At 46.5% G+C, this 26,803-nt stretch overlaps 1 protein-coding gene, 1 long non-coding RNA gene and 1 pseudogene across 36 annotated transcripts in view; 1 reads left to right on the top strand and 2 right to left on the bottom strand.

Annotated features, from left to right (window-relative positions):
- PTPN3 (protein tyrosine phosphatase non-receptor type 3) overlaps positions 1-26,803 on the bottom strand; it is a 157,761-nt gene that overhangs the window by 54,486 nt on the left and 76,472 nt on the right. For 30 of the 35 annotated variants that reach the window (XM_060408936.1, XM_060408942.1, XM_060408950.1 and 27 more), the window contains 8 exons: positions 25,961-26,115; positions 20,312-20,419; positions 20,193-20,235; positions 17,503-17,581; positions 12,679-12,723; positions 9,185-9,237; positions 4,473-4,593; positions 3,234-3,321 (listed from right to left, as the gene is read on the bottom strand). In XM_060408936.1, the coding sequence (XP_060264919.1) occupies positions 3,234-3,321; positions 4,473-4,593; positions 9,185-9,237; positions 12,679-12,723; positions 17,503-17,581; positions 20,193-20,235; positions 20,312-20,419; positions 25,961-26,115 (692 nt within the window). The remainder of the gene's footprint in view (positions 1-3,233; positions 3,322-4,472; positions 4,594-9,184; positions 9,238-12,678; positions 12,724-17,502; positions 17,582-20,192; positions 20,236-20,311; positions 20,420-25,960; positions 26,116-26,803) is intronic. The other 5 variants (XM_060408934.1, XM_060408944.1, XM_060408949.1 and 2 more) reach the window with 1 other exon arrangement.
- Positions 11,204-11,359, bottom strand: LOC114113452 (U2 spliceosomal RNA; annotated as a pseudogene).
- Positions 17,006-25,967, top strand: LOC121818593 (uncharacterized). The gene is made up of 4 exons (XR_006058569.2): positions 17,006-17,090; positions 17,192-17,314; positions 19,990-20,110; positions 20,922-25,967. It is a non-coding gene; the product is annotated as an uncharacterized LOC121818593 (long non-coding RNA).

Raw genomic sequence — 26,803 nt, 5'->3', positions numbered from 1 at the left:
TTGCAAAGGAACCTGACATGTCAGGTCCATGAATCAAGGCAAACTGGAAGTGGTCAAGCTGGAGATGGCAAGAGTGAACGTTGACATTCTAGGAATCAGCGAACTAAAATGGACTGGAATGGGTGAATTTAATTCAGATGACCATTATATCTACTACTGTGGGCAGGAATCCCTTAGAAGAAATGGAGTAGCCCTCATAGTCATCAAAAGAGTCAAAATGCAGTACTTCTGGGCAATCTCAAAAATGACAGAATAATATGTTTGTTTCCAATGCAAACCATTCATTATCACAGTAATCCAAGTCTATGCCCCAACCAGTAATGCTGAAGAAGCTGAAATTGAATGGTTCTATGAAGACCTACAAGACCTTTCAGAACTAACAGCCCAAAAAGATGTCCTTTCCATTATAGGGGACTGGAATGCAAAAGTAGGAAGTCAAGAGATACCTGGAATAACAGGCAAATTTGGCCTTGGTGTACAGAATGAAGCAGGGCAAAGGCTAATACAGTTTTGCTAAGAGAACGCACTGGTCACAGCAAACACCCTCTTCCAACAACACAAGAGAAGATTCTACACATGGACATCACCAGATGGTAAATATCGAAATCAGATTGATTATATTCTTTGCAGCTGAAGATAGAGAAGCTCTATATACAGTCAGCAAAAACAAGACCAGGAGCTGACTGTGGCTCAGATCATGAACACCTTATTGCCAAATTCAGACTTAAATTGAAGAAAGTAGGGAAAACCACTAGATCATTCAGGTATGACCTAAATCAAATCCCTTACGATTATACAGTGGAAGTGAGAAATAGATTCAAGGGATTAGATCTGATAGTCAGAATGCCTAAAGAACTGTAGAGGAGGTTTGTGACATTGTCCAGGAGGCAGGGATCAAAACCATCCCCCCAAAAAAGAAAGGCAAAAAGACAAAATGATTGTCTGAGGAGGCCTTACAAATAGCTGAGAAAAGAAGAGAAGCTAAAGGCAAAGGAGAAAAGGAAAGATATACCCATTTGCATGCAGAGTTCCAAAGAACAGCAAGGAGAGATAAGAAAATCTTCCTCAGTGATCAATGCAAAGAAATAGAGGAAAACAATAGAATGGGAAAGACCAGAGATCTCTTCAAGAGAATTAGAGATACCAAGGGAACATTTCATGCAAAGATGGGTACAATTAAGGAAAGAAATGGTATGAACCTAACAGAAACAAGATATTAAGCAGAGGTGGCAAGAATACACAGAAGAACAATACAAAAAATATCTTCACGACCCAGATAATCATGATGGTGTGATCACCCACCTAGAGCCAGACATCCTAGAATGCCAAGTCAAGTAGGCCTTAGGAAGCATCACTATGAACAAAGCTAGTGGAGGTGATGGAATTCCAGTTGAGCTATTTCAAATCCTAAAAGATGGTGCTGTTAAAATGCTGCACTCAATAATGCCAGCAAATTTGGAAAACTCAGCAGGGGCCATAGGACTGGAAAAGGTCAGTTTTCATTCCAATCCCAAAGAAGGACAATGCCAGAGAATGTTCAAACTACTGAATGACTGCACTCATCTCACATGCTAGCAAAGTAATGCTCAAAATTCTCCAAGCCAGGCTTCAATAGTATGTGAACCATGAACTTCCAGATGTTCAAACTGGATTTATAAAAGGCAGAAGAATGAGAGATCAAATTGCCAACACCTGCTGGATCATAGAAAAAGCAAGAGAGCTCCAGAAAAAAATCTACTTTTGCTTTAATTGATTATCCCAAAGCCTTTGACTATGTAGATCACAACAAAATGGAAAATTCTGAAAGAGATGGGAAAACCAGACCACCTTACCTGCCTCCTGAGAAATCTGTATGCAGGTCAAGAACCAACAGTTAGAATTGGACATGGAACAACAGACTGGTTCCAAAATGGGAAAGGAGCATGTCAAGGCTATATATCATCACCTGGCTTATTTAACTTATTATATGCAGAGTACATCATGCAAAATGCTGGGTGGGATGAAGAACAAACTGGAATCAAGACTGCTGAGAAATATCAATAACCTAAGATATGCAAATGACACCACACTTATGGCAGAAAGTGAAGAAGAATTAAAGAGCCTTTTGATGAAAGTTAAAGAGGAGAGTGAAAAAGTTGGGTTAAAATTCAACATTCAGAAAACTAAGATCATGGCATCTGGTCCCATCACTCCATGGCAGATAGATGGGGAAACACTGGAAACAGTGACAGACTATTTTCTTGGGCTCCAAAATCACTGCAGATGGTGACTGCAGCCAAGAAATTAAAAGACACTTGCTCCTTGGAAGAAAAGCTATGTATGACCAACCTAGACAGCATATTAAAAAGCAGAGACATTACTTTGCCAACAAAGTTCCATCTAGTCAAACCTATGGTTTTTCCAGTGTCAATGTTTGGATGTGAGATTTGGACTATAAAGAAAGCTGAGTGCTGAAGAATTGATGCTTTTGAACTGTGGTGCTGGAGAAGACTCTTGAGTGTCCCTTGGACTGCAAGGAGATCCAACCAGTCCATCCTAAAGGAGATCAGTCCTAAGCATTCATTGGAAGGACTGATGCTGAAGCGGAAACTCCAATACTTTGGCCATCTGACGCAAAGAACTGACTCATTTGAAAAGATCTGATGCTGGGAAAGATTGAGGGCAGGAGGAAAAGGGGACGACAGAGGTTGAGATGGTTGGATGGCATCACTGACTCAATGGACATGGGTTTCAGTAAACTCAGGAGTTGGTGATGGACAGGGAGGCCTGGCATGCTGCACTCCATGCCGTCACAAAGAGTCGGACACGACTGAACTGAATTGATCATCATAATAAAAATTATCACATTTGAGTACATAATAGGTTCTAACTTGAGCAGCACTAAGATTAAACAGTAGAAACCTTGGCTCATTAAAGAGCTAATTGGAAAATGGAAATTTATACATTTTTCACCTCTTTAACCATGAGATGGTCTTATAAAAATTACTTGTTTCTAGCCCACATCACCCTCCAAGAGTAAAAAGTCTTCAAGTACAAAGGAAAACATGAAAAAACCAAGTAGATAGTGGATAAATAACCAGCAAAACTTAATATTATTTTATAAACTTTTCAGATACCTTAAAAAAAAAAAGATCTTTTTAATTTGAAACTGGAAAAGTTTCAAAGCAGCTTTCAGATGTTCAGAAATTAAAACTGAAAAAAGTTTTGAATTACAACATGTCGAAGGTACCTACCCTACCACCGTGCAGCTCCACTCCATAGAAGTCGAGGGTCCGAGCTATGTTGATAAAGCAAGATTCTGCTTCCGATTGCTTTAGCCCACTACAGAGGCAGAGGGAATACACACTGTTTATCCAACAAACAGAACATTAACTCCAAATTTTAAAGCTAATAAAAATCTTAAAAAATTGGTATCATTACTATAAGGCGATTAAATGCCTTACACTGTTCATCTTAAACAACTGAACCCCCAAAGCTACTAAACCAAGTTTTTTTTTTTTTTCTTGTCCACTGACTATGATTTCATTTAGCCCTCATGTTCCTATATTAAATAACACCTCTCATTTAGTGGGTTCTCAACATCCAGAGACAAAGACTGTCTCCTTCTGCAATCCCCACCCCACTTTTTCCAAGCTGCTAAGCGAGCACATGCTCTTTAGGTCTTTCGGCCTTTATCTATCCTTTTAGCAGCAGCCTCAAACTTCCAAACGTCACTGTACTATTTTAGGATGCTGGCTCCTGCATGGGGAGCAATTCTGGGAGAGGATTGGCAGTGCCTCTTTGAAGGGACACTGGTTGCTTAGGCCTTTGTTTTTTAAGGCCTTCTTGAGAATGTGAGGTCCCTTGAAACCTGGCCTTCTGGGTCAGGGTGGCCCTTATTTGACCCGGACTGAATAGAGCCACTGCAGCTTGAAGAGAAAGGAGGCGAGGGAAGAGGAGGCCAGAGTAGGGTGACTTTGCTGGAATGGAGGCTTGGCCCGAGGCAGCTACAGAAGGCTCGTGCTCCCCTCTGGAAGGAAGGCGGATTCACCAACTGAACCAGTGAGGGCTGGGATTTACCCAGCCTGATAGCACGTAGGTCCATGTGCCTGTCTGTCTATTCAACACCACTTAAGGGAACGGTCCATTTCACTAAATGTAGGAAACCATTCAAAGATTTGTTTGGTAGAGTCAACGTGTGGGGAAGCCAAGTTTACAATGGGCATCTCCTTCAGGAATTAATGGATTTCAACGACATCCTGAAAGAGAACACAGCAAGTCATCCCGGATTCTCATAGGATTTCCTACTTTACAGAAATGCTAGTTATGCCAAATATACCTGTCACCATAAGAGCTCAAGGTTCACAAACCTCCCACTTCTTGAAAGAGCATTCATGAGCAAAAGCCAGAGAAGACGACATCAAACCCAAGGGGATGCGAGGTCTGACAGCACCGACCTGAGTACCCAAAGTAGGTCACCCGCCCCTCCTCACCTGTGCTGCTCATGTAGCGACTCAACCTTTGCTAAGAAGTCCTCGCTCTGATCCGGTATGAACTGACTATCAGAGAGATAGCCTGGAAGGTGAACGGAAGAATCGTAGTCTCCGAAATGAGCTATCAAGACAGAATGAGGGGAAGAGCACCTTTTCAATGCGGTCTGTATTTTTAAGCATCTACATCACGAGGAAAAAAAAAATTCATCGGAAATACTCTCTGCTATTAATATCGATGTCTCCCATCCCAGAAGGGAAGGAGATGAGCAAGGTGGTTGCTTAAGTGAATTTCATCCCCAATTTGCAAACTCAGATGCAAGGGTATTTCCTTTACAATTACTTGGTCTGGCTCACCCTCGACTGCCATCACACAGAAGGACTGCTCTTTGAGACCTGGGCTGTGATGAAGGGGTCTGTGTTCTCCTTTCACCGTTCCTTGAGGGCTAGGAGTAGCTCATCTTCCTTTCTTGAGCCTGGCATCGAGGCATGGCACATAGTAGGTACTTGGGTGCTTGGAACTGACCTGTACAGAGGCTACTGCAAAGTTGAACTTTGCAAGGGGAAAAGGGCAGACTTGGTCATGGGTGGACCACAGGCCAGGAAGGCCAGCTAAATGTGGCTAAGCTGTGGACAGGAGTGTCAGGGCTATACTATGTAAGCACAAGTGTGGCTTACAGGTGAGTCTTTTCATGGTGAAGTGTATGACAGTGCATTTACAAGAAGTAATTTAGATGCCCTTAGGCAGGGTCCCCAATGAAGAAAGCTCGAAGAAGCCTTAGAATCAGCTCATCTGAACTCTGAGTCTTGAAGGAAAAGAAATCTGAGGTCCAGAGACAAGAAAGGACCTCCCCCTATCACAGAGCCATTTTTCAGCAGTCACGGCCAGAACCCAGCTAAAGTTCCCATCATTCCACCAGCCTGCCTGCCAGGCCTATGAACTGCTGCTGGCCATTTGCAGATGACAGTGGTCACGTCCCCAGAGGGAAGCCAAACACTGCAAATGGCTTTCCTGAGGTCAAACAACTCAAGGCAGAGTCCTATTAAAGTGAATGCCGCATGTTACATCAGCTCATGAAGACCTTAGAGCTTGACTTGGTCATCCATCATGCAAATGAATAGTCCCAACCCCTGTGCCTTTCTGCAAACACAGAGCAAATTTCTCTCTTTAGTCAGGTCACTGACAAATATCTGTACTTAATATAAAACCAAAGAACTCCCTCTAGGGGGTTCTGTGAGGGTCAAAGGCCATTATATAAAAATACGCATTTTCAAAAACTTCATTCTTTGACCCTCACAGACCCTTGAAATCTTAGTCGGCTACTCTGCAATGCCCTGTGCCAACCACTAGGGGGAAATAAAGTTAAACCAGTCTTTGGAAACCATCTGCAAAGCACAGGGCAGTTTTCACATTGAATTTAATGACCAATGACATCACCTCACTAGACGCTCTTGATAACCTAGTGACAGGCATTGCTTTTATCCCCATTAAACAGATAAAGGAACTAAGACTCAAGGAAGGAACCTGCCCACTGCTGCCCAGGCTGGTAACTTGGAGCCTAGACTTGGACCACAGTCCATCCTCTTTATCTACTTACTGTACCACAAGCCCAAAACTCCAGAGCAACACACTTTTCTATTTGTGGGGAAGCAACACACGAGAAAGCTAACTATAGCAAAAAGAAAAGGAAATAAGCGCTTATGTGGGAAATACCTTGTCTTTTAAGTCCCATGCATTTTTCTGCGGGACAGAAGGTGTCTCGGGTACTCAAATGTATGGCGTGTCAAGCTTTCCTGTTGGGAAAGTCCTTGCCTTGCTATTCATCATAGTCTAACTTGATCTTGGAGGCTCTTCTTAGGGGTCATCACTAGGAAGCTTTCCCACACTATGCCCCCCTGTACCTCCTATCCCCCTCACCAAGGAGAACAGAGCGAGTGCCTCCCCTGGGTCCATCCTCTCTGCCAGCATCAGCTGGTCCAGCTCTGCCTCCCACCAGCTGCAGACCCCTTGCAGAGAGCAGTCATGCTCTCTCTGTGCAGCTTGGGGAATGTGCAGAACCCACACATGGCAGGGGCTCAGAGACCATTATAGAACAGATACGTTATTTTCAAAAACTTCATCCTCTGACCCCCACAGATCCTTGGCAGGCCACCAGCAATTTTTCCCCATCAAGTCCTTTCAGATTCTTTATCCACAGATCACTTTACTTTTTATCTGGTCAGAACATGTGCCTTTGGTTGGCATCGCTGACCACTGGTAGGCTTGTCTTCATGTCAGATGTCTCTCTGGGACAATCTGGCAAAGTGTATCAGATAAAGTTTAGGCTTGCTCTTTGATCAAGCAATTTCATATCCAAGAATTAATCTTACAGAAATCTATGCACAGAAGTGTAAGATAATGTATGTAGGTATATATACTTGAGGGTGGAAGAATAAGAAACCTCTACTTAAAACTGCTCATCTGACAACTTATGATATTATTAGCATGACAGTCAAGCTCAAATTTGCACTGCAGCTAGTTTAGACTTTTTAAGTGCTCATAACTTTCTTTAGTCCCTATTCTATTGGTTCTTTGTAGAGGAAAACCTGACTGCTGAAACTTAGGAATTTCATTTGGGATTCTAGATTTGGCCACTGGAAAAGGCCCCTGATGCTGGCAAAGATGGCAGGCAGAAAGAGAAGGGGGTGACAAGAGTATGAGATGGCTGGACAGCATCACCAATTCAATGGACATGAGTGTGAGCAAACTCTAGGAGATAGTGAAGGACAGAGGAGCTTGGCATGCTACAGTCCATGAGGTCGCAGTCAGACATGACTTAGCGACTGAACAATAACAAATAGTTTGTTTACAATAGGCTGTTCCCTTTTAAGATTTTTCTTTTTTGATGTGGACTATTTTTTAAAGTATTTATCGAATTTGTTACAATACTGCTTCTGTTATGTTCTAGGTTTTTGGCCATGGGTGCGGGGGGGGGGCGGGGGGCATGTGGGATCTCAGTTTCTCGACCAGGGATCAAACCCACACCCTCTCCATGGGAAGGCAAAAGTCTTAACCAAAGGATTACCAGGGAAGTCCCCAGTAGGCTGTTCCTTAGTTTTCTGCTGGGCAGAAAAGAAAATATAGTACGAATTAAACATTGTAATATTTGCCATCAGCCAGGCACTATTTTAAGAGTTTTACGTCTATTTCATTTTTGCTATGACCCTATGATTAGATACTGTTATCATCCCTACTGGACAGATAAAGCTGAGACCCAGAGAGGCTCAAAGTCAGGTAGGTATAAGCGGAAGACCTGAGGCCCAGGTAGTGTGGCTTCAGCCTGTGCTTTCACTGACTCAGTTAACAGCAATGGTCCAACTCTAAAGAGCTTCTAGTTATCACCTTCCCAGGTGATACATGAACTGAACAGTCCTGTTCCAAGCTGTCCTACTCACCATCACCACCTCCCTCTTACAGGTGAGAAAGCTGAGACTCAGCAAGGTAACACCACATTAGAAGCAGATGGAGGGCCGGGTTTGAATGGAGTTGGCATACAAAGCTAAGTTCTTCCTGGTGCTCCTCTCCTTCAAACCTGAAGCTCTAGCTGTGGGTACCAGATTCACTCTGAGATATGGGAAAAAACCTCTCCTCAGCAGACCAGCCTGGCAGAGATGGAGTCCACTGGGTCTAGTGACCACTAAGAACACAGGTTGGCTGGTGTCATTTCCCACGTGGACGGGACAAGGCCAGGTCTGTTTCAGCTGTACTGAAGGGAGAGGGGATCTTGCATCCACCCGGGCTCACCCCTGCGCCACCTCTTCCATCTCTCCCACTGGGAAGAAGGAGATGCAGCTATGTGGGGAGATGATTGAATAAGTGGATTCTTCCTTCAGCTTGAACAGGCCTTGATGGAAAATTCCATCTGGACTTTCCATCCCACATGGCAGCCACTAAGCACACGTGGCTAGCAAGCACGTGACATGTGGCTGGTCCAAACTGAGATGTGCTGGGAGTGTAAAACCTGGACTGGTTTCAAAGACCTACTGTGGAAAAATAAAAAAAAGGAAAATACCTTAACTATTTTTACATGGATTACATATTAAAATAATATTCTGAATCTACTGAGCTAAGTACATTAATATGATCCATTTTGTTTCACTTTAATATGGCTACCAGAAAGCTTAAAACTACATGTGCAGCTCCCATTATATTTCTATTCTACTGTGCTGCTCCAGGCCTATAACTCATCACTCTGCTGAAACTAAAAATAAAATTCCTAAGATCCCAGCAGTGTCTCTGAGCAGTACCCAGCAAGTACTGGGAGTGACCTCCAGCAAATTTCTGAACCTATCTGGGTCTTTGTTCCCACATCTATACGAAGTGACTGGTGGAAGCATTTGCCCCACTGGGATTTGCTACAGAGTCAAATCTGATTGTGACTGAAGCCTCTGGAAACTGACTGAAGCCACTGGAAAATGTAACATGTGATAGGATTCTCCTGTCTTCTTGGCTTCCTGGGGAGAAAACCTCATTTTCTCTAACCAAACACCCCTGAACCACAGGAGAGTATAAGTTAGGATGAAAAGTGGGACCATCCGGATAGCCAGAGATGTTGCCTAACAGGATTCCTGGGGAAGGGAGGAAGCGACTCCGTCAAATAGGAGAGGCCAGCGAGTTTCTTAATATACTGGTCAGAGCAAGCTGTCCATCCACGGAACACTCATTTGTGACTTACATTGTACTGCATAGGATGCTAGAACCACCGCTGAGTTAAGAGGGCAGGTTAACCTGTCAGGAGAAAAACACATTAGAAAAGTTACGAGAACCTACCACAGCCCAAAACATCATTTGATCATGGGTAGCACGTGCCTTTTTCTTGGATTAATCATTTAAACACATCACAAATGATAACAAAGAATTTCAGGATCCTCAAAAAGTAAAGATAAACGTAACACACTGAAGAGTTTTTGAAATTGAGAGAGAATTTTCCCATGTTTAAAATAATACATTATTAATACAAATACCATGAGGCTAAAGGCCCGATGTTGGCCAGGGTTTAGCTGGTCAAGCAAGGTAAGGCTCATATCACTAAGACGAATATTGTACTCTTAGGTCAATGGGCAGACAGCCTTTGTCTCTTTCTGGTAAAGATGTGAGACCTCTCCTAGGACTAACTGAATTCCTGAGTTCTGTTAACTCTGATTCTTGATTACCTGCTTTCCAAAAGGGTCACATCCTTTTAGAAGGGAAAAACAGAAATGTATTCTGAATTTTAAAACTCCTGTGAGTTTTCAATTATTTGATTAGTTACTATGATTTAAGACTCTTAAATCTATTCACCCTCCTGAAACTTCCCATCCAGAGGCAATGGCACCTCAGTCTTCCTGCGTCCATCAGAAATCCACGAACCCGAGTTGGGCGTGTCTTCCTTCTTTCCTCCTGAGCTCAGTGCCTCCCAAACACCCTGTCTGGGCCAAAGGCTCTATCTCTGTCTCTGTCATATTCCGAACCATCTGGTGGCTCCCTTCTCTCCATTCAACCTCAGATTTCACAGGCTGCCTAGGAGCTCATTCAGCAGATCTGGGCTGGGGATCACTGCCAAGGTAGAGCAACACATGAATGGCAGCAAGGGTGAGGGCTTGTAGGGTTGGGTGGGTTGGGGGGACACAGAGTTTAAAAGCATTCCGCCCAGCAACCCCGTGGGAAGTAGAGAAAACGTGCAGTTTCCATGGCAGCCCGTGAAGTTCCCAAGATGTGAGTCACCCCCACCTCTCTGACTAATCTTGCTGGCTCACCAGGGTTCCCCTCCTGGCCTGCTGTGCTGTGCGCTGGTCCTGAAGCAGAACATGAATATGGAGGTAGCCCTGAGGGGGCCCCCATCTTTCAAGTAGCCATGTGTTCCTGCGAGAACTTCTAAATGCAGGTACATCTAGGGATACTTGCTGTCTATTCAATCATCTGGAGACTCAGCCCATGGGGAGAGCAAAGGTCAGCAGTCACTCTCCCACCAGGATGGGCTTCAGTGAAGTCAAAGCTGGTGTCCTTGCTACAGGAAGAGCCTGTGAATGGATTCAGGGAACAGCTTAGGAGAGTGGCTAAGGGGGTTCGGTCTAGATGGAAGGAACAACCCTATAAGTAGGTCAGAAAGAACATTTCCAAAGAATGGCGTAAATAACAAACTAAAGAACACCATGTTCGACAGATTCCTCTCTTTCTCAGTAAGTTTCAGGGTCTCCATCTGTCAGACAAGATCACCTATCTCAGCAGGAAGGAGAGGATGAACAAACCCTTCCGAGCCCAGGAGAAACGCTAACCAGCCCCACTGACTCTGTCAAGAGATCCACGGTTCCTAAGGGCCGGATGCCACCTGGACCTCACACCCCTCGCCCCCGAGATGAGGGCCACCTGCAGGCCTCACAAGTGCCAGGGGTCTAAGCCAGGACATGGCCCTCAAGAGGCTTCTCCTGCTGAAAATGAAGATGAGCAATTTCCAACACTTAGAGAGCCAGACTGGAAGCTCCCGAGCACAGGGGTGGGGGGCCCAGCCCCATCTGACCAGCACAGTCAGTGCCCGTCTTGTAACAGGTGCTCACAAAATGTGTGGGGAAAACACAGCTGTGTGTAGCCAAGAGAGACACAACCGTGTCTGCTGCCACAGAGGGTTGCCTGGGCCCAGGGGAGGGGTGACCATTTCAGCTGAGAGTTCCCCTGAAACACGAGGCTGCCGCAGGAAAGGGTGGGCACCGGGTTATGGGAGGGGTCCTCTGTCTCCCCCTGTGTTCTCTCATAGGCAGGGGGGCTCCCACTGGGACTGTGCGGGTAGGGCGGTGTCCTCACTGCCCAATAAGACTTATTAAACTGGTAAGAACAGATACTACGCTTGATCCTAGCCAAGAGGCCGAGAAGTGATTTATCTCATGTCCTGTTTATTGTGCTACAGAAGGGACTTGTTCCTCCCTCAAATGGGAGGATAGCCACTCTACAGAACTGGTCTAGGGCCACTAGGCCATCAAGTTCTGGCGATCCTTTCTTCGAGGGGTCTCTTGCTTCTAACTGTCTCTCCTGCCCCACACTCCTTGCCCCCTATTCTCTGGCCTGGATGCCTTTTAACAGCTCCCTTAAGGGCTGCGCCTTCCCTCTCACCTAGACGGAAGCTCCTCAGCCTCTTCCAGCCTTCCCTGTAGATGCTGCTCCTGCCAGATCCTTCCTGCTTAAACACCCTTGACAGCACTGCTCTGCCTGCTGGATCCAGGACGCATGCCTACGTGTGACAGGGAGAGCTCCCCCTCTCTCCCTCTTCTCTCTTAAGCCCCCAGCATGTGCTTTCCAACTGGGACTGCAGGGCATGGGGTGCTGTCCTCTCTGCCCAAGGAGATCTGACTCCTCACGTCTCCAACAGCCCTCAACCCCCAGCTCATCACAGCAGTTCACACTCTTCACAAAGCTCACATCGGCGGCGTCTTTTCCTAACACCTATGGCGGCTGTGCTCTCCACTCTGCATACTGGTCCCAGTTGCTTCACGGGCTCCTGTCTCATTTCTCCGATGAGACCACAGGCTCCCACATGGAAGCCTAGTGGGGGCTTCCGAAGACCCTCCTCGGTAGAAGGAAAGAGGAAGTGGGAAGGACAGGAGCAAAACACGGCTGTTCCCACCCATTCGCCTGCTGCAGTGTCTCTGCTAAGTCAAGAAAAGCTCTGAATGCTGGAGGTGGCGGCTTAGGGACCACTGATTGGAGTCTCCCTGCCCCTTCCTGAGCCGCTCAGATACTCTGCAGCCATGGAGACGGTCCTCATGCACGAGAACTGCTGAAGCATGGCTGAAGCTCCAGTCTTCCAGCAAAGTTCCCCAGAGAGAAAATGAGTCACTTCTGGGTACTCAGGGGCTCGGAGGGGACCTAAATTGGGCCTGATGTGCCTTCCTGCATGAAGCTCATTTCATGTTCAGGGTCTCTCCCTCCCTCTCTCTGCAGTTTCTCAGCTCTTTACCAGAAAGATAACTGCCTTCTGTAATAAAACTGAAACAACACAAAATGAGGTTTATCGGTTCTCAGCTTCCCAAGTCCAGACCGAGCCAGAAACAGACGTCTCAAACAGGATGCTGCTTTCAACATCCGATCGCTGTTTACATTTAATATTGTTACCAGAAATGCACGCTCATTAGATTAAAACCAGGAATTTCAGTAGTCTGGGGCAACCGATGGAAAAAGAAGATGCAAAATTCTCATTACCTTCCTTCACAAATATCCATCTTCAGTTGTAAGAAATACAAATGCCTATGAAATAATTGATCTCATTAATTCATAATACACAAAGGAAAACATGCAAAAAATATATATATAAAAGATGAATCAAGGACAAGACCAACACATTTGAAAAGCAAAACACACAAGACATATTTTTGTCTCAAGTATCAGGTGCTGTTCCCCTACATTGCAAAGCTGCCCACCTTCTGTCTCAGTGGTTCATGTGGCTGCCTCAGTCTCAATGGGCCAGGGGGTGATTTCCAGCCAGCCTCTTGCCAGCCCTGCATGCACATGCTGTCTTGGGGATGGACGGAGTAAGAGGAGCCTACCAATGACTGGCTGGTGCCGCTGCCAGTGGGAGCCCCCCGCCCTGGACCTTCCCAGTCAAACTTGGGGTATCTGAGAGCACCAGGACCCCCAGGCAGCCCCTGCACACCAAGGGGCTGCCGTTCTGCACACAGTATTTGCACACCCACATTCCGCTGTGTGAAGTTGCTAAGAGGAGGAGGGTCTATGCAGACACCTTCTTGGCTGGGGTGCAAATACCCAGCTGGGCTTTTTCCTGTGTCCCTGGAACTGTTGGTACCTGAGCAAAAGCACAGACATCAGCCGTCTCCAGGCTGCTAGGCCTCCAGGCTGAATTCTGCGAGTGTCTGTGAGTTCCCAGCACTGCTGCTTTGAAACCTGGGACTTGATCTGCGGACAAAACCTGGTAAGCTCTTGGTAAGTCACAGGCGCCTCCATCCAGGGAGCAGAGGGCATCGACAGTGCCATGCAGGCCAGGAAGGGCCCTGGAGTGCATTATATTTAGGGACGTGGCACACATGTGACACTTGGCTGCTGTTCCCACTCTTTTTTAAAGCCTGGATTCACTTGGGATACAGACTCCAGTGTCTGGCCAAGGTGACAAAAGGGAAACTTCTTGAAATCTAATACAGAGGCAATAGAAGTGTTCAAGGGGCAGGAGAGAGAGAGAGAATTTTGGCAGTTGAAACAAATCAGTCTCAATAGTCCTAATTTCGACGTTTAAAGGTCAAGGTGCCAGTGTTTTGAGATGTGAATGTTTCACATGGTGTTACAACCCTGTATTTGCACAGTTCTGGGCTGTGTGTGGTATTTCACAACTTACTGATTCATTTCGACCTCCTTGGACTGCAAGGAGATCCAACCAGTCCATTCTAAAGGCCATCAGTCCTGGGTATTCATTGGAAGGACTGATGCTGAAGCTGAAACTCCAATACTTTGGCCACCTGATGCGAAAAGCTGACTCATTGGAAAAGACCCTGATGCTGGGAAAGATTGAAGGCAGGAGGGAAAGGGGACGACAGAGGATGAGATGGTTGGATAGCATCACCAACTCAATGCACATGAGTTTGGGTAAATTCCAGGAGTTGGTGATGGACAGGGAGGCCTGGCATGCTGCAGTCCATGGGGTTGTGGAGTCAGACACCACTGAGAGACTGAACTGAAGGACTCTGAAGTGGGTATCACTACCTCCCTTTTTTACTGATGAGGACACAGATGTTCAGATGAGTGACGTGGGGTCAGTGATGTCTTATTTCAACCTGGACACTCATGTTATGAAAAAAAAATCTGACTATATAACAAATTTCTTATGTGTCTAATGACTAAAAACCTTAGGATCAATCTCCTAACTGATATTACTTTGATTATAAGAATTGTCAATTACTCTTAATGCATTCAGCACCAGAACACTGAGGGATGGTGTGACATACACACGCTGATTCACGCTTATTTCGTATCAGAATCTCTATCTCTGCCACCTAGGGGAACACAATGGGTCCTTTATACTTTGTTCCTATGTTTATTCAAGCTGATATTCACGTGGAATTAAGTGTTCTCTCCTCCTATAATTCTACTGAGAGAAAAAAGAGGAGGGAGAGAATCACAGGTAATCCAGTGTTAAATCTGGACTCTCACTGCCGAGTCCTGCTAGGCGGTAGGTCTTCCTTGGGCCGTAAAGGAGGACGGGAACCTGCACACCCCCGTTCACCACATGCTACCTTATTGTATATTCAGCAATGTCTCTGAGTCAACCCCAGGATATCACACAAAGAGACAGGAATAGTGGAATGATGCCCAAGTCCCTAGGAATCTTGGATCTCCCTAAGAATCTTAAAGGAGCCTGATTCTGAGACTGCCAGTACATGAAAGTCTATATAGAATGGTCTAAATTTATCAGGAACAGCCGTTGTAGAGGCTCACAATCAAAGAGACAGTGATCAGGATAAAGGAAGTCATTTAGAAGAGCCGCTCCGTGTGTCTGACTTGAGAAATGTAAAGGCTCACTGCTGGAGTCTGCCCCATCCACGACCTCAGCTTCAGAAAACAGCAGTGAAGGCCTGCCTGCCGAGATCCTTGGCAAACAAACAGGACGCAACACACACCACCTCTGTATTCCTTCTTTGACCCCTGAGACCAAAATTTCTTTAAAGGGGAACTTCCTTTTGGATAAGCTATAGAGCTGGGGCTTAAAAAAGATACTGCGTATAATATGTACATCAATTATACCTCAGTCAAAAAAAAAGAGAGAGATACTGTGGGTCAGGAACACAGGAAAAATTCTTCCTTTAAGTAAAAACAAGACAAAAGACCATTTAAAAAAAATTAATGGTGGAAACATGGCCCAGACTAAAAAGAAGATCTGGTAGTCCTGCCTGTTTTCCCAGCTCTTAGGAGGCACAGGGGCAGCACATGGCCCCTGCTGTGTTAGGAGTAAAGTGGTGCCCACATCCCAGGAACTGACAGCTGTAATCTTCTCCACACTGGGGCGACCACCCATCTTAAGATGGGAGGTGGGGTGGTGGGGCTGGGTGTCCGTCTGCAACCGGTGACTCTTAGGAGGGACACGGACAAACCGAATTTTACCTGGGACTTAGGTAAGGACAAAATTTAGTCTTATTACTTGTCTTGAGCCAAAATCCACCTTTCTGTAGCTTCCACTCACTGGCTATAATTCTACCACCAAGCACATCTAATTCCCCCTTTCCTATGACAGCCCTTTGCAGATCCGAAGGTAGCCTTCATTTCTGAGTCTTCTCTCGGTCCTCAGCTCCTTACACCTCCTCAGGTGTCCCTCAAACACCAGGGAGGCTCAGCAGGCAGAGGCTTTCCTGGTGGGTATGGATGTGGGGTCCGATGCCTGGGGGGCGCCTGGGCTAAGCTGGCGGGATTGATCCCTACACTCAGGTACCCTGGCAGCCACAACCCTGGGGCACCAGCATCTCAGGGAGGAACAAGGGGTTAGGGGGGACAACCCACTAGTGGAGGAAGCGCAGTTCACACTTGGGGTGGGAACCCTTCAGTGGGTAGTAAAATCAACTTAATGAGCCACAGTTGACATTTTAAGCAAAGGAAAGAGAAAACTTAAGGGTGCTTTGCACTTATTATTGTTTCAAGAAATGTCTGCTTCAGTAATTTACATGCATCTGTGTACTATATTACAAAGCAAAATATATATGTGGGGTTGTGATAAAAAAAAATCCCACTGGTTAAAAACACACACACACATAATCCATCATGACATTTTAAAACAAAACTTGAAAAAAACTTGGTATTTGGTGGTAGGTAGCCTGGGGAAATCTCATAGATCATGTCACCACTTTGCATCCACCAGCATGAGCTAATCTGCTGGGCTGAGCATCCTACACCTTCCCTTAGTCCACCTGGGTGAACAGCTATTATGGGGAAAACTCAAGGCACCACGTGTATGTCCTGTGGTTACCCAATGAGTCATGTGGGACATAGTATATCTGCTTAAAATTTAACTTGATAGTAAACACAAGTCAAATTTTCAATGCCTTCTATTGTAGAGGGACGAGGTGTGCAAAGAAGACAAACTTGTAATAGAGTAACATTTGGCCTTTACACACATTACAAGTTAAAATGTGATCATGTGATTACTAATTTAAAAAAAGGAAAAAAATGAAACAGCACTTTCTGTTCCAGTTAATGCTGCCTCCTTGGTGACGGTCTCACGGCCACCATGGGCACAAGACAGGAATTAACTGCCCTGAACATTCACTGCTGTTTTTCAGGTGGAAGAGTTTCCCTCCCTAAGAAAAACAAATGTTTCAATAACCAAAGGGCCGGCTGATGCCCTGGGGGAGGGGAAGGAGAGGCCAGGTGAGTTTGCAGAGCCCTTGTTTAAACAGCATCAACTCTCCTGTGCCCGCCCTTTGGTTCCAAGCACGGGTCCCCACCCAGAAAACCCACGTGCCAACACAACAGGAGGGCCAGGACCTGAGCCAAGCCTGGAGGGATAAACAACTCTTGCAGCCCTCTCTCCCTTATCTGGTTCACAGTCCTGGAGGCGGAGGCAAGATGCTGGCCGGCCTCCTCTCCTACCAACTGGGGATCTGATAGAAAGTTCTCAGGTAAGAGACCTCTGGTTCTCCTAAAGAGCTCACTCCTAGCCCTTCAGAGACACTGTGCTATCTGATCAGTAGAGGACCTTGACAAACTTCCCTTCCTGCAGGAGCAGAAAATACCCACATTCTCAGACCAAGGCTGCTCAGCTCAAAGAGGAGCCTGGATGGAAGGGGAGACGGTGGTAGGAGCATGCTGGGGACTGTACCAAATCAGAAGAAAGAGGCTCAAGGTGAAAACTAGTTTGCTGATTAAAATTTCAATACATGTCCCCCAGTTTTTACTGGGGTCTTAAATGACTGTTGCTGCAGTTATACCCAAATGAAGGATTTGACCACAGTGACAACTTGAAGGGTACATTTTTAGTGGTTACTCAATTTTTATACACTAAATAGAAAACTTAAGAAAAAATGTTATTACCTGGTTTGTTCTTGCTGCAGTGTGTTGGGATCAGGTATAAAAAATCTTACTCGAAAATGCAGGGTACAGGGGAAACCTCCTACAACATTTTTCAAAAACAAATTAAATTTTCCCTTTAAGAAAGGCAATGTATGTAAGCAGCTACTCTCCCGTAAGTCATGCATGTTTTTTACTAGACCACAGCTTTTTCCATCAATAAAAGGACTAGCTTCACAAAAGGAGTGCATGAGTTAGTTAATTGTTCAGAAATCTCCAAGCCTATAAGGAGTAAAATATTTTTGCAACATCAGCATAAAATGAGATATAATCTATTTTCCATAACATGTTTAACCTAGGGAGGTGTTCAAACACTGCACTCCATCATCTGTACTAGGAATTTTAAAAATCCTTAATTTAGCAGATTAAACAGAACTCACAAAGAAAATCTCTCACATATACAATGACTCCATACTTTTCAAATATTTTCAGATACATTCTTGAATGCAAACACCGCCATGCCTATGAATAGGCTAGGGTGCTGTCGACTGCAGCGTGCAACAACTTAGCCACCAGGTTTGCCACCCAGCCCCTCAGAGTTTTGCCTTAGGTCACACAGCTGAGGGCAACACCAAGGTTAACTGCACTGAGTCTTTTGATGCTGCATGGCCACATTTTAAATTTAATTTTGATCCTGGAAAATATTTCATGTTTTTAATGCAAAGTGAATTCTAAAGATGATTCATATACCAGCAAATATTATACAGCTAACATACTTAGATATTTTATGCAACGAGGCCAAGAGTCCATTTGCTTGTAAGGATAGATTTTTGTCCATTTCTTTTGCTGGATGTGGTAACAGACGATCAGATTCTGTCTGAAAGATCCCACGCTCTTCTTCATGTCCATTTCTCACCTCTCCATTATTCAGTATCTAGTCACTGATCCTTTCCAGAAACTTCTTGCTCTCTGAAACTCAAGTCTTTTCTACCCTGCTCTCCTCCACTGAGCTCCTCTACAGTAGTTCATTCTGGGCTCCACCCTCCCATCTCAGTAGAACTTCTGTCTTTATCTCCAGCTTGTATCAAAGTCTCTAATGGTGTGCGTGTACTTGTGAATGTCCCTCTGTTCAGGTACTTGGGTCCAGTGGGTGATTCTGTAGCTCTAGGTGCAGGGTGACGACCTATACATCAGGCAGGGGATGGATAAGTCCTCCCAATGGTCTGGATGCCCTTCTGGTTCCCCTCCCTGCCTCCCCGCTCTGTAACTTCTCATTTCTGTGTCCCAAGCATGCCTCCTTGCCTTTCTCATCCTCTTCTGCGCACCCAGAGCATCATATCACGTGCTCAGGGCTACCCCAGAGCTGCCTCTACCTTTGTCTCCATCCCTACACTTGGCTGAAAGCTCCTTGAGAGCAAGGTCCGACTCTCACTCCCAGAGCTTAGCCCAGTGCCATGTCAGAGTCTCGGCATGGAACCTGTCTGCTGAGAGGATTAATAAGAGAATGAACGACAACACCTGTCCACGCACATGTGAGCTCATTGCTCTGTAAATTCAAATGGGGGCACAGAGTTGCCTGCACAGCATCTCTGTGGCTCCCCCTGGTACTTCGGAATGCTAAGGACATAACTCACAGGAGGAAAGGGGGCTGAGGCCCTGACTTCAGGTGAGGGCACCAATGGGATCTGAGTCAGGTCCCCTGATCGTTACTCCTTCCCGCCTTGGCGCCGGGCCAGTGGGGAACGTGTCATCGTGGGTGTGCACATTTGTGTGTACAGATCCACCTGGCTTCACCCCTCGATCATCTACTGGCTGCCTCCTATATGGAGAGCACCACGAGGGGTGTGACAAGTACCCTAACTGCAAAGAGGTGGCTGTTTTGCAAGGACGATAAAGGCCAATAACTCAGAGTGAAGGAGAGGGTATTCTGAGGCACAAAGCAGACAGTGATCAATGTAAGCGAGGGGAGAGGGAGGCAGGCCTTCTCTTAGAGGAAATGGACTCTGAGTGGCATTGAAGAGAAATGGCAAGACTGGGACATAGGGAAGTGGGAGGGAAGAGCATTCCCAATAGAGGGAACAGACCCAGGGAAGGCGCAGAGGCGGGTATGTGGCCCTGCGTGTCAGCTAGGTTTGGGGCAAAAAGTGCATAGAGAGGAACAGAGAACATGACTGGAAAGTCAGGCAGAGGGGGGTGAGGTGTAGCTGGACAGCCTGCCTAACTGGAAGGTAACCTACAGCAACAGGATACACTCACATGTGTATCTGTGACACTATCTATCCATGCATGCCTCTGCTTCCAGGGAAGGGAACTGTGCTGCTGAAAAGGACTGGCGATGGTGGGGGCGGGGCGGTGGGGGAGTGTGATGTGTGTGTGTGTGTGTTTCCCATCCTGGCTCTCACACTGGGCTGAAAAAGGTCATCGTCCTTCCCCTTTCTTTCCTATAAAAAAGAAGTGTGGGTTCCCCTGCTCTTAGCTGCCTTCTTTTACGTTTCCCTCTCTTGCCCACAGCTGCCGAGGAGCCTTGGGGGCTGATCTGGAAGCTTCTCTGCTAACTCAGAAGTCAGGCAGGAGGAAGCCAGCTTACTCACATCTCCTGGGCCACCTGGAATCCAGGTTCCAGATATTTCAGGTATGCTGAGAACTGGAGGAGAGAAACGGGCCATGATATGCTAACACCTAGTGTTCAATCGGAATGGGAAGCTCACACCCACCTTTTAACTGCTTCCTGATGGGTTTGCTTGCTTCAAGCCATCTCTGTTGGGTAAGAAAACATAAGATATAAAACCAACCCCTGCAGGAGCCCAGCAAGTCCTCAAGGGAGGGTACTCACAGGAGAGTCCAGTGAGTCATCACCGTGCTGTAAACCGAAATACTCCTTCTCAGTCACACCCAGGCAGTTGTAAGCCATGTCCAGCAGAACTTGACCGGTATCTTGTTTCTAGGAAAGAAAATGGCCAGTGGACAAAATTTTAAAACAAATTAAGAGCTGGTCTCTAGAGTCTTTATTGCAGATAAGAAGGTATTAAAACATGTGGTGAGACTTCATGCATGCATGTACCCTACAATGCGTGTGTGTGTGTGCGCGGGCGCGCGCACGCATGCGCTCAGTCATGTCCAATTCTCTGTGACCTATGGACTGTAGCCCACCAGGCTCCTCTGTCCATGGGATTCTCCCGGCAAGAATACTGAAGTGGGTTGCCATTTCCTCCTCCAGGGTATCTTCCCCACCCAGGGATCAAACCCACGTCTCTTTCATCTCCTGCATTGGCAGGCAGAATCTTTACCACCGCACCACCTACAATAAGCCCTACCCTACAATAAGAAATGCTTTAATAAATTCCAAGTCAAGAAGCACGACTGAACATATGGAAAATAAGGCTAAGGTAAATATGACTTAGAAGAATGAGATTAATTTTCTAAGATTTCTTCCTTCCTCTTAGCTGAGATTCTCAAGTGATAATGTCTGAATCGGAAAACTAAGACATCCTGATGACAGTAAATTCTGCGTGACTTGCTCATGGATTATCCACAGCAAAATGCTAATCCACGTCGGTCCGTGCTGGCTCCTCAGAAGCCGGGCAAGTATATGCAGGGAGGAAAACTCTAATGGCATGAAGGAAGACAGCTAAGAATACTCAAATGCCACTGGAAATACTCTCAAAGGGATCTGGCAGGGGACACTGGAGGATTATCTGCCTCCCTACTCTGCGCCATCTGAAGTGAGAAGCCAGTGGAGACATTCAGCCCACTTCACGTCCAGAGCAGGGCTCAGCCACCTTCTCCACTTGCTGCTCAGGGAGCGGGTGTGGGGCTGAGGAACGGGGACAGAGCCACAACACACGTCCCTTTCCTGCCTTCCTGGGGAGGTCAGCTGTGCAAGCAGTGACCGGGACTCGGTATGCCAAGTGCCACAGAACACTTGGGGCACAGTGAACACAGCGGGGCAGGGCAAGGCAGCCCCTGACCGTGGTCTGCAAGGGTGACAGGCCTGAGAGCCACGGCCTCTCTCCGGGTGCAGGCACTCAGCAAAGGCAGTGAGCGGAAGGCCCAGCACAAAGGCGCAAGGGTGGGAATTGCAAATTCTACTTGAACAGGTGGACTTCTCTGGAATCGTTTGAACCCAACCCTTTAACGTAAGGGCAATGTGAGTCAGAAATAGACCATGTAGAGAACCAGCAAAGGCAGCTTTTTTGAGCGCCTGAGAGCAGATGATGTACCTGAAAACAGGTCACCATGACCAGGATGGGGAGAATTAGATAACTGTCACCCCCTCCTGCAGCTGCTTCTCCAAGGACAGTCTCACATTATCTGGCCCGCAGTGTGGGAACGTGAGACACACCCGTGTCCTGAACACGTCCCCTTCCTGCCCCGGGGCCCTGGCTCCTGCTGCTGCCTCCGCTTCCCAGGTCACCTCCCATCCCAGGGGAGTCAGGATGGTTTGAAAAAGATGACCTAGTCCACACACTCCAAATCATGACATAGTCTCTCCCCAGATTACAAGATATTCACAAGGACAAGAGCTATCCGTTGCCCTTGCTGAAGTTATTAGTTGTATGATTTTATATTATGTTTAACGTGAACTGTGGTGCTGGAGAAGACTCTTGAGAGTCCCTTGGACAGCAAGGAGATCAAACCAAATCTAAAAGAAATCAGTCCTGAATATTCATTGGAAGGACTGACGCTGAAGATGAAGCTCCAGTACTTTGGTCACCTGATGCAAAGAGCTGACTTGTTGAAAAGCCCCTGATGATGGGAAAGACAGGCAGGAGAAGGGGGCAGCAGAGGAGGAGATGGTTGGATCACATCATCGACTCAACAGACAAGAGTTTCAGCAAACTCTGGGAGATTGTGAAGGATAGGGAAGCCTGGCGTGCTGCAGTTCACGGGGCTGCAAAGAGTCGGCCACGACTGGGCAACTGAACGACAACAAAACCAATCACTGTAATCTGTGGGGCATCTACAAGGAGCCAGCCTCGGTACTCTGCACATTTTATATAGGATCTCCAATGTGCGCAGCAACATCGCATAGCCGTCACCACATTTCCTGTGCAGAGAAGCAAATAGGGGTCCCAAAGGCTCCGTGCCTTGAGCCGCCAGCTGACGGGTGTCTGACTGCCTGACTCAGGTGGGTCTGATGCCAGAGCCTGCACGTGCCCTCTGCACTGCCTCTCTCCCCTCTGGAACGCATCATCCCTCATTCTGGTATCTGCACAACTCACCCAGTTTTCAAATGGACCCGAAATAAGACACATTTTTGATGAGAAGGGGCCGCCAGAGGTCACCTGGGCTACATCAGGTCACTGCCCGAGACAACCTTGCTCTCTGGGCTGAGCTGAGAACAGCTGACATCCAGGCCAGCTTCCTTCAGGATGCTCGCTCCTGGTCATGAGAGGGACTGGGCTAAGGAAGCTGAATGTGACCCCTGGGAGCAAAAACAAAGTGATGGAGATTCTAAGCTGGAACCGGGCCCTCGTATTCATGGGTCAGCCTTGACCAGGCTGCTGGAAGCCCGGGGAGCAGCGGAGGCAGGAGAGACTGTCACGGCGACATCCGTCACTGATGATGGCGGGCGCCCGCTGAACACCAGGCTCTGTTCCGAGGCTTCACGTAACCTCTGGGTGGATGCCGTCCTCACCACTCTTCCTCCTTAAAACATGCTCTCACTTGGGATTCTCGTTCCCTCTCAGCCTCCCCTCATCTCCGGAGACAGTCTCCCGCTTGCTCCTCATCTCCCCAGGCTTTAAACACAGAACCTCAGTCATCTTCTCTTCTCGTCTCAAATGATCCTGAGATAACATCTCTGCATCCACACGTGTATCCTAGCCTAGACTCTTCCTTCAACTCATTTGTGTACATATTGCCATGTCTACAAAGACAAGTAACAAGCATCTCAAACTGACCACTTCTAAATTAGAACCAGTTATTTCTGCTCCCAAACCTGTTTCTCTCTCAGCCTTTCCCATTTCTATAAATTCCAACTCCATCTTGCCTACTGATCAGGTCAAAAACCTTGGGGATCACCTCGAGGCTTCTTTCACATCCCAGATCCCATTGGTTCCATGTTTTAAGTTACTTCCAGGCTTGGTTTATTCCTGGCCGAATGACCACCCGTCTAATGATCATGGTCTCTGCCAAAGACTGTGAGTCTCAGCCCTTGCCCTACCCCTACCTCCCAGTCAACAGAGCACCCTGAGTGAGACTTGGGTCAGATCACATCAGGTCTCTGCCCTAACCCTTCAACACTCTTTGCCTCATTCAGAACACAGCCAGTGCTCAGCCCGACCTACAGGGCTCTTCACAATCCCCCTGGCCCCTTAAGAGGAAAAAAGTTACGTTAAAAAAGTAAAAAAAAAAAAAACCACCAAAACTGTACCTATTTTATTATAGAAAAAGTTGTTTTTTTCTTCTCCAGACTTAAGTGGGAAAGAGAAAAAATTAACTATTTGCACCCAAATGTTTTGCTGTGACACGGGAAAATAATCAAGCACAATGTTATATTCCATCCTGACTGATTTTATTTTTCTTCTATCTGTACCATCTGCTGTGTTCATTCCTCCAATCCTGTGTCCACCTTGATGTGGGAGGAAGGGACATTTTGTCAAAAAGCACGCTGGTGTATGTGTGTTCGCCAGCTCATTTGTTCATAAAAACATTTTATGATATTAAAAAAAAAATCTTTTGAAATGGCTATTAGGGCTTCCAAAGTGGCGCGGTGGTAAAGAATCGCCTGCCAATGCAGGAGATGCAGGAGATATGGGTTCGATCCCTGGGTTGGGAGGATCTCCTGGAGGGGCCATGGCAGCCCCCTCCAGTATTTTTGCCTGGAGAATCCCATGGACAGAGGAGCCTGGCAGGGGGTCGCAAAGCCAGACACGACTGAGCGCGCATGCATGCATGCGTCAGAAGAAAAACTAAACCCCCATCACCTGTTATTTCTGACCTCCTCTCCGGCTCCCCTCCTCCTCGCTCATTACACTCCAGACACACTGGCGTCCAGCCTGTTCTGTAACCACACTAAGGGAACCCCGCCTCAGGGCCTTGGCTCTGCTGCTGCTTCTACCTGGAATGTGCTTCCTCCAGAGAAGCACAGGGTTCCTCCCTTACTTCCTTTAGGTCATCTCTGAAATGTCATCTTACAAGGGAGGGCTTCCCTAATCTGTAAACGACAGCTCCACCCTTTGCCCTGCCCTGAACTCTCCACCCTTGTGGAGTATGTCTAAGTACATACTACCACCTAACTTAACAGACAGTTGCTTATGGTCCGTTTCCTCCCCCTGGGGGGCAAGCTTTAAAAGGACCCAGATTTTGTTCTGTTCTGCTCACTGCTGTATTCTCTGTACCCAGAACAGGGCCTGGCACAGAGTAGGTGCTCAGTAAACACGTGCTGAATAAACATTCACGTTCTTGTCAGGAAGAAGCTATACGGCTAGGGAATAGCTCCAGGACAATGTAAATTTTAACAGAAGGGCCAGGTCTAAGCTGAGCTGTCAGTTTCTCGCAACCGGAAGAGACCTGTGGGGCCTTTAGAGAGCACCCACCATGCGGTGACTTCATATACACCACCCTCTTCTCTTCCCTGCTCAGGTCCACAGTGGCCTGGGGTCAGCAGGAAGCAGACTCGTGGGGTGGGGGGCATTTCAGAAGGGACCGGTTTTTGTTACCCTTTAAATTCTTGTGGCCTCCTATCATCCCCCAATGGTTCTCCATACCCTCTTTCCTCTTTCTGATGCCTTCCCTTGCACACTGAGTTTTCCAGGCTGGGACAGTTGCCGGCAGCCAGTCTGGGACTGGAGATGACCCCGTTAGGACTGGCCAGAGGATGGGAGAGACAGGCAAAGGTCACAGAAACCCAGGTGGTGAGTGGTGTGGGGTGAGGCGGCAGGGGAGGCTTCTGGTCAGGCATCACACTGCTGATGTAGGGCTAGAGACCTCATTTCTAGCCCTGCTTCTGCCACAGGCTTGAGATGGGAGAAGCCAGGCTGTCTCCAAACCTTGCCATCTGGGTAGCTAACCACCTCACTACCCTCCAGAGGGGACCCACTATTTACCATCTGCACAACTAATGAGCCCCTGCTGTGCGGCAGACACAGTGAAAATAACACTGTTGCTATTCCACAGAGCTCAAAAGCTTGAAGAGCGACATATAACCTGATGGTTGTAACTACTGTTCACTCAACGTGACATGGGCTCTAAGAAAGCATGCACAGGGCACCATTACTGGAGAGTCAGTGCAGGAGGGCAAAGGTGTCACAGAGGCAGCAACATCTAAGACTCACACAGTTTACAAGTAAGAGGGAAAGACACGTCATGTAGAGATGAGAATGTGGGCAGTTTTTATGGGTATTTCTAGTTCAAGCTCAACATGCAAGGTCGGAGACATCAAGCTTTTATTTTAAAATAATTCTCTTCATTTTACAAACCAAGAGATGAAAAAATATTTCTTAGGGGCATTTATTCGGAAAAAAATTAAAGAACTTACGTTAACTTTAAAGGTCTGTACCAAGCCATCTAAAAAGCGGACGCTACAGATGACTTCTGATCGCGTTTTCTCTTTGGGTAATTCTGAGGTGCGTATGTTATTAATTCTTCCACCCAACGCACGTAACCGGGAGGTCATAACTATCGCTGAATAACCTGTAACAGAAGACACGACTGTTAGCTCTAATACGCAAATTACCATTTCCATTTGAATGTATCTCTCAGTCTATCCACCCCTCACCTGTCTGCCTGGATCCTCACAAAACCATCTGAAGACCTCAGATAAATGTGAGTTGGATAACAAACCATGTTCCCTTTGAGTTTTGACTTCTAAGCTGCTTTAGACAATATTTATTGCTCAACTATAACACATTCAGAGAACTACATGGCTTATTTGTGTCTTACTATCTCTCTAGTCTAAATCTTCTAATTCATATTTTCCATGCCTATAATTTTTTATGTTTTACTACTTTATATATTTGTGTATTCTACCACTAAGATTTTTTTTTTTTTGTACCACGGAACTAAATGTGGTACAGAAATTATTTAAAATATGAAGACATTTATTGATCAATTAGACTACATTAAGAATGTCTATTCATTAAGAGGCTATTTTAAAAAAAGGCAACCCACAGAGATATCTGTAATAAATAACTACAAAGAATATACAAAGAGCTCCTACAAATCAAAAAGAGAAAAAACAAGTAGGTAAAAAATGGGAACATCAGTTGTCAAAGAAATGCAAAGTGAAGCCTCGAAGCAACAGTACCACACACCCACCAGAATGGCTACCAGGAAATCTGACAAAACCAAAAGTTGGCCACAGTGAGGAGCAACTGGAACT

Source organism: Ovis aries, chromosome 2 (genome assembly GCF_016772045.2).
Source record: "Ovis aries strain OAR_USU_Benz2616 breed Rambouillet chromosome 2, ARS-UI_Ramb_v3.0, whole genome shotgun sequence".
In the NCBI taxonomy this organism is placed as follows: Eukaryota; Metazoa; Chordata; class Mammalia; order Artiodactyla; family Bovidae; genus Ovis; species Ovis aries.
This window is presented reverse-complemented; position numbering and strand designations above follow the sequence as displayed.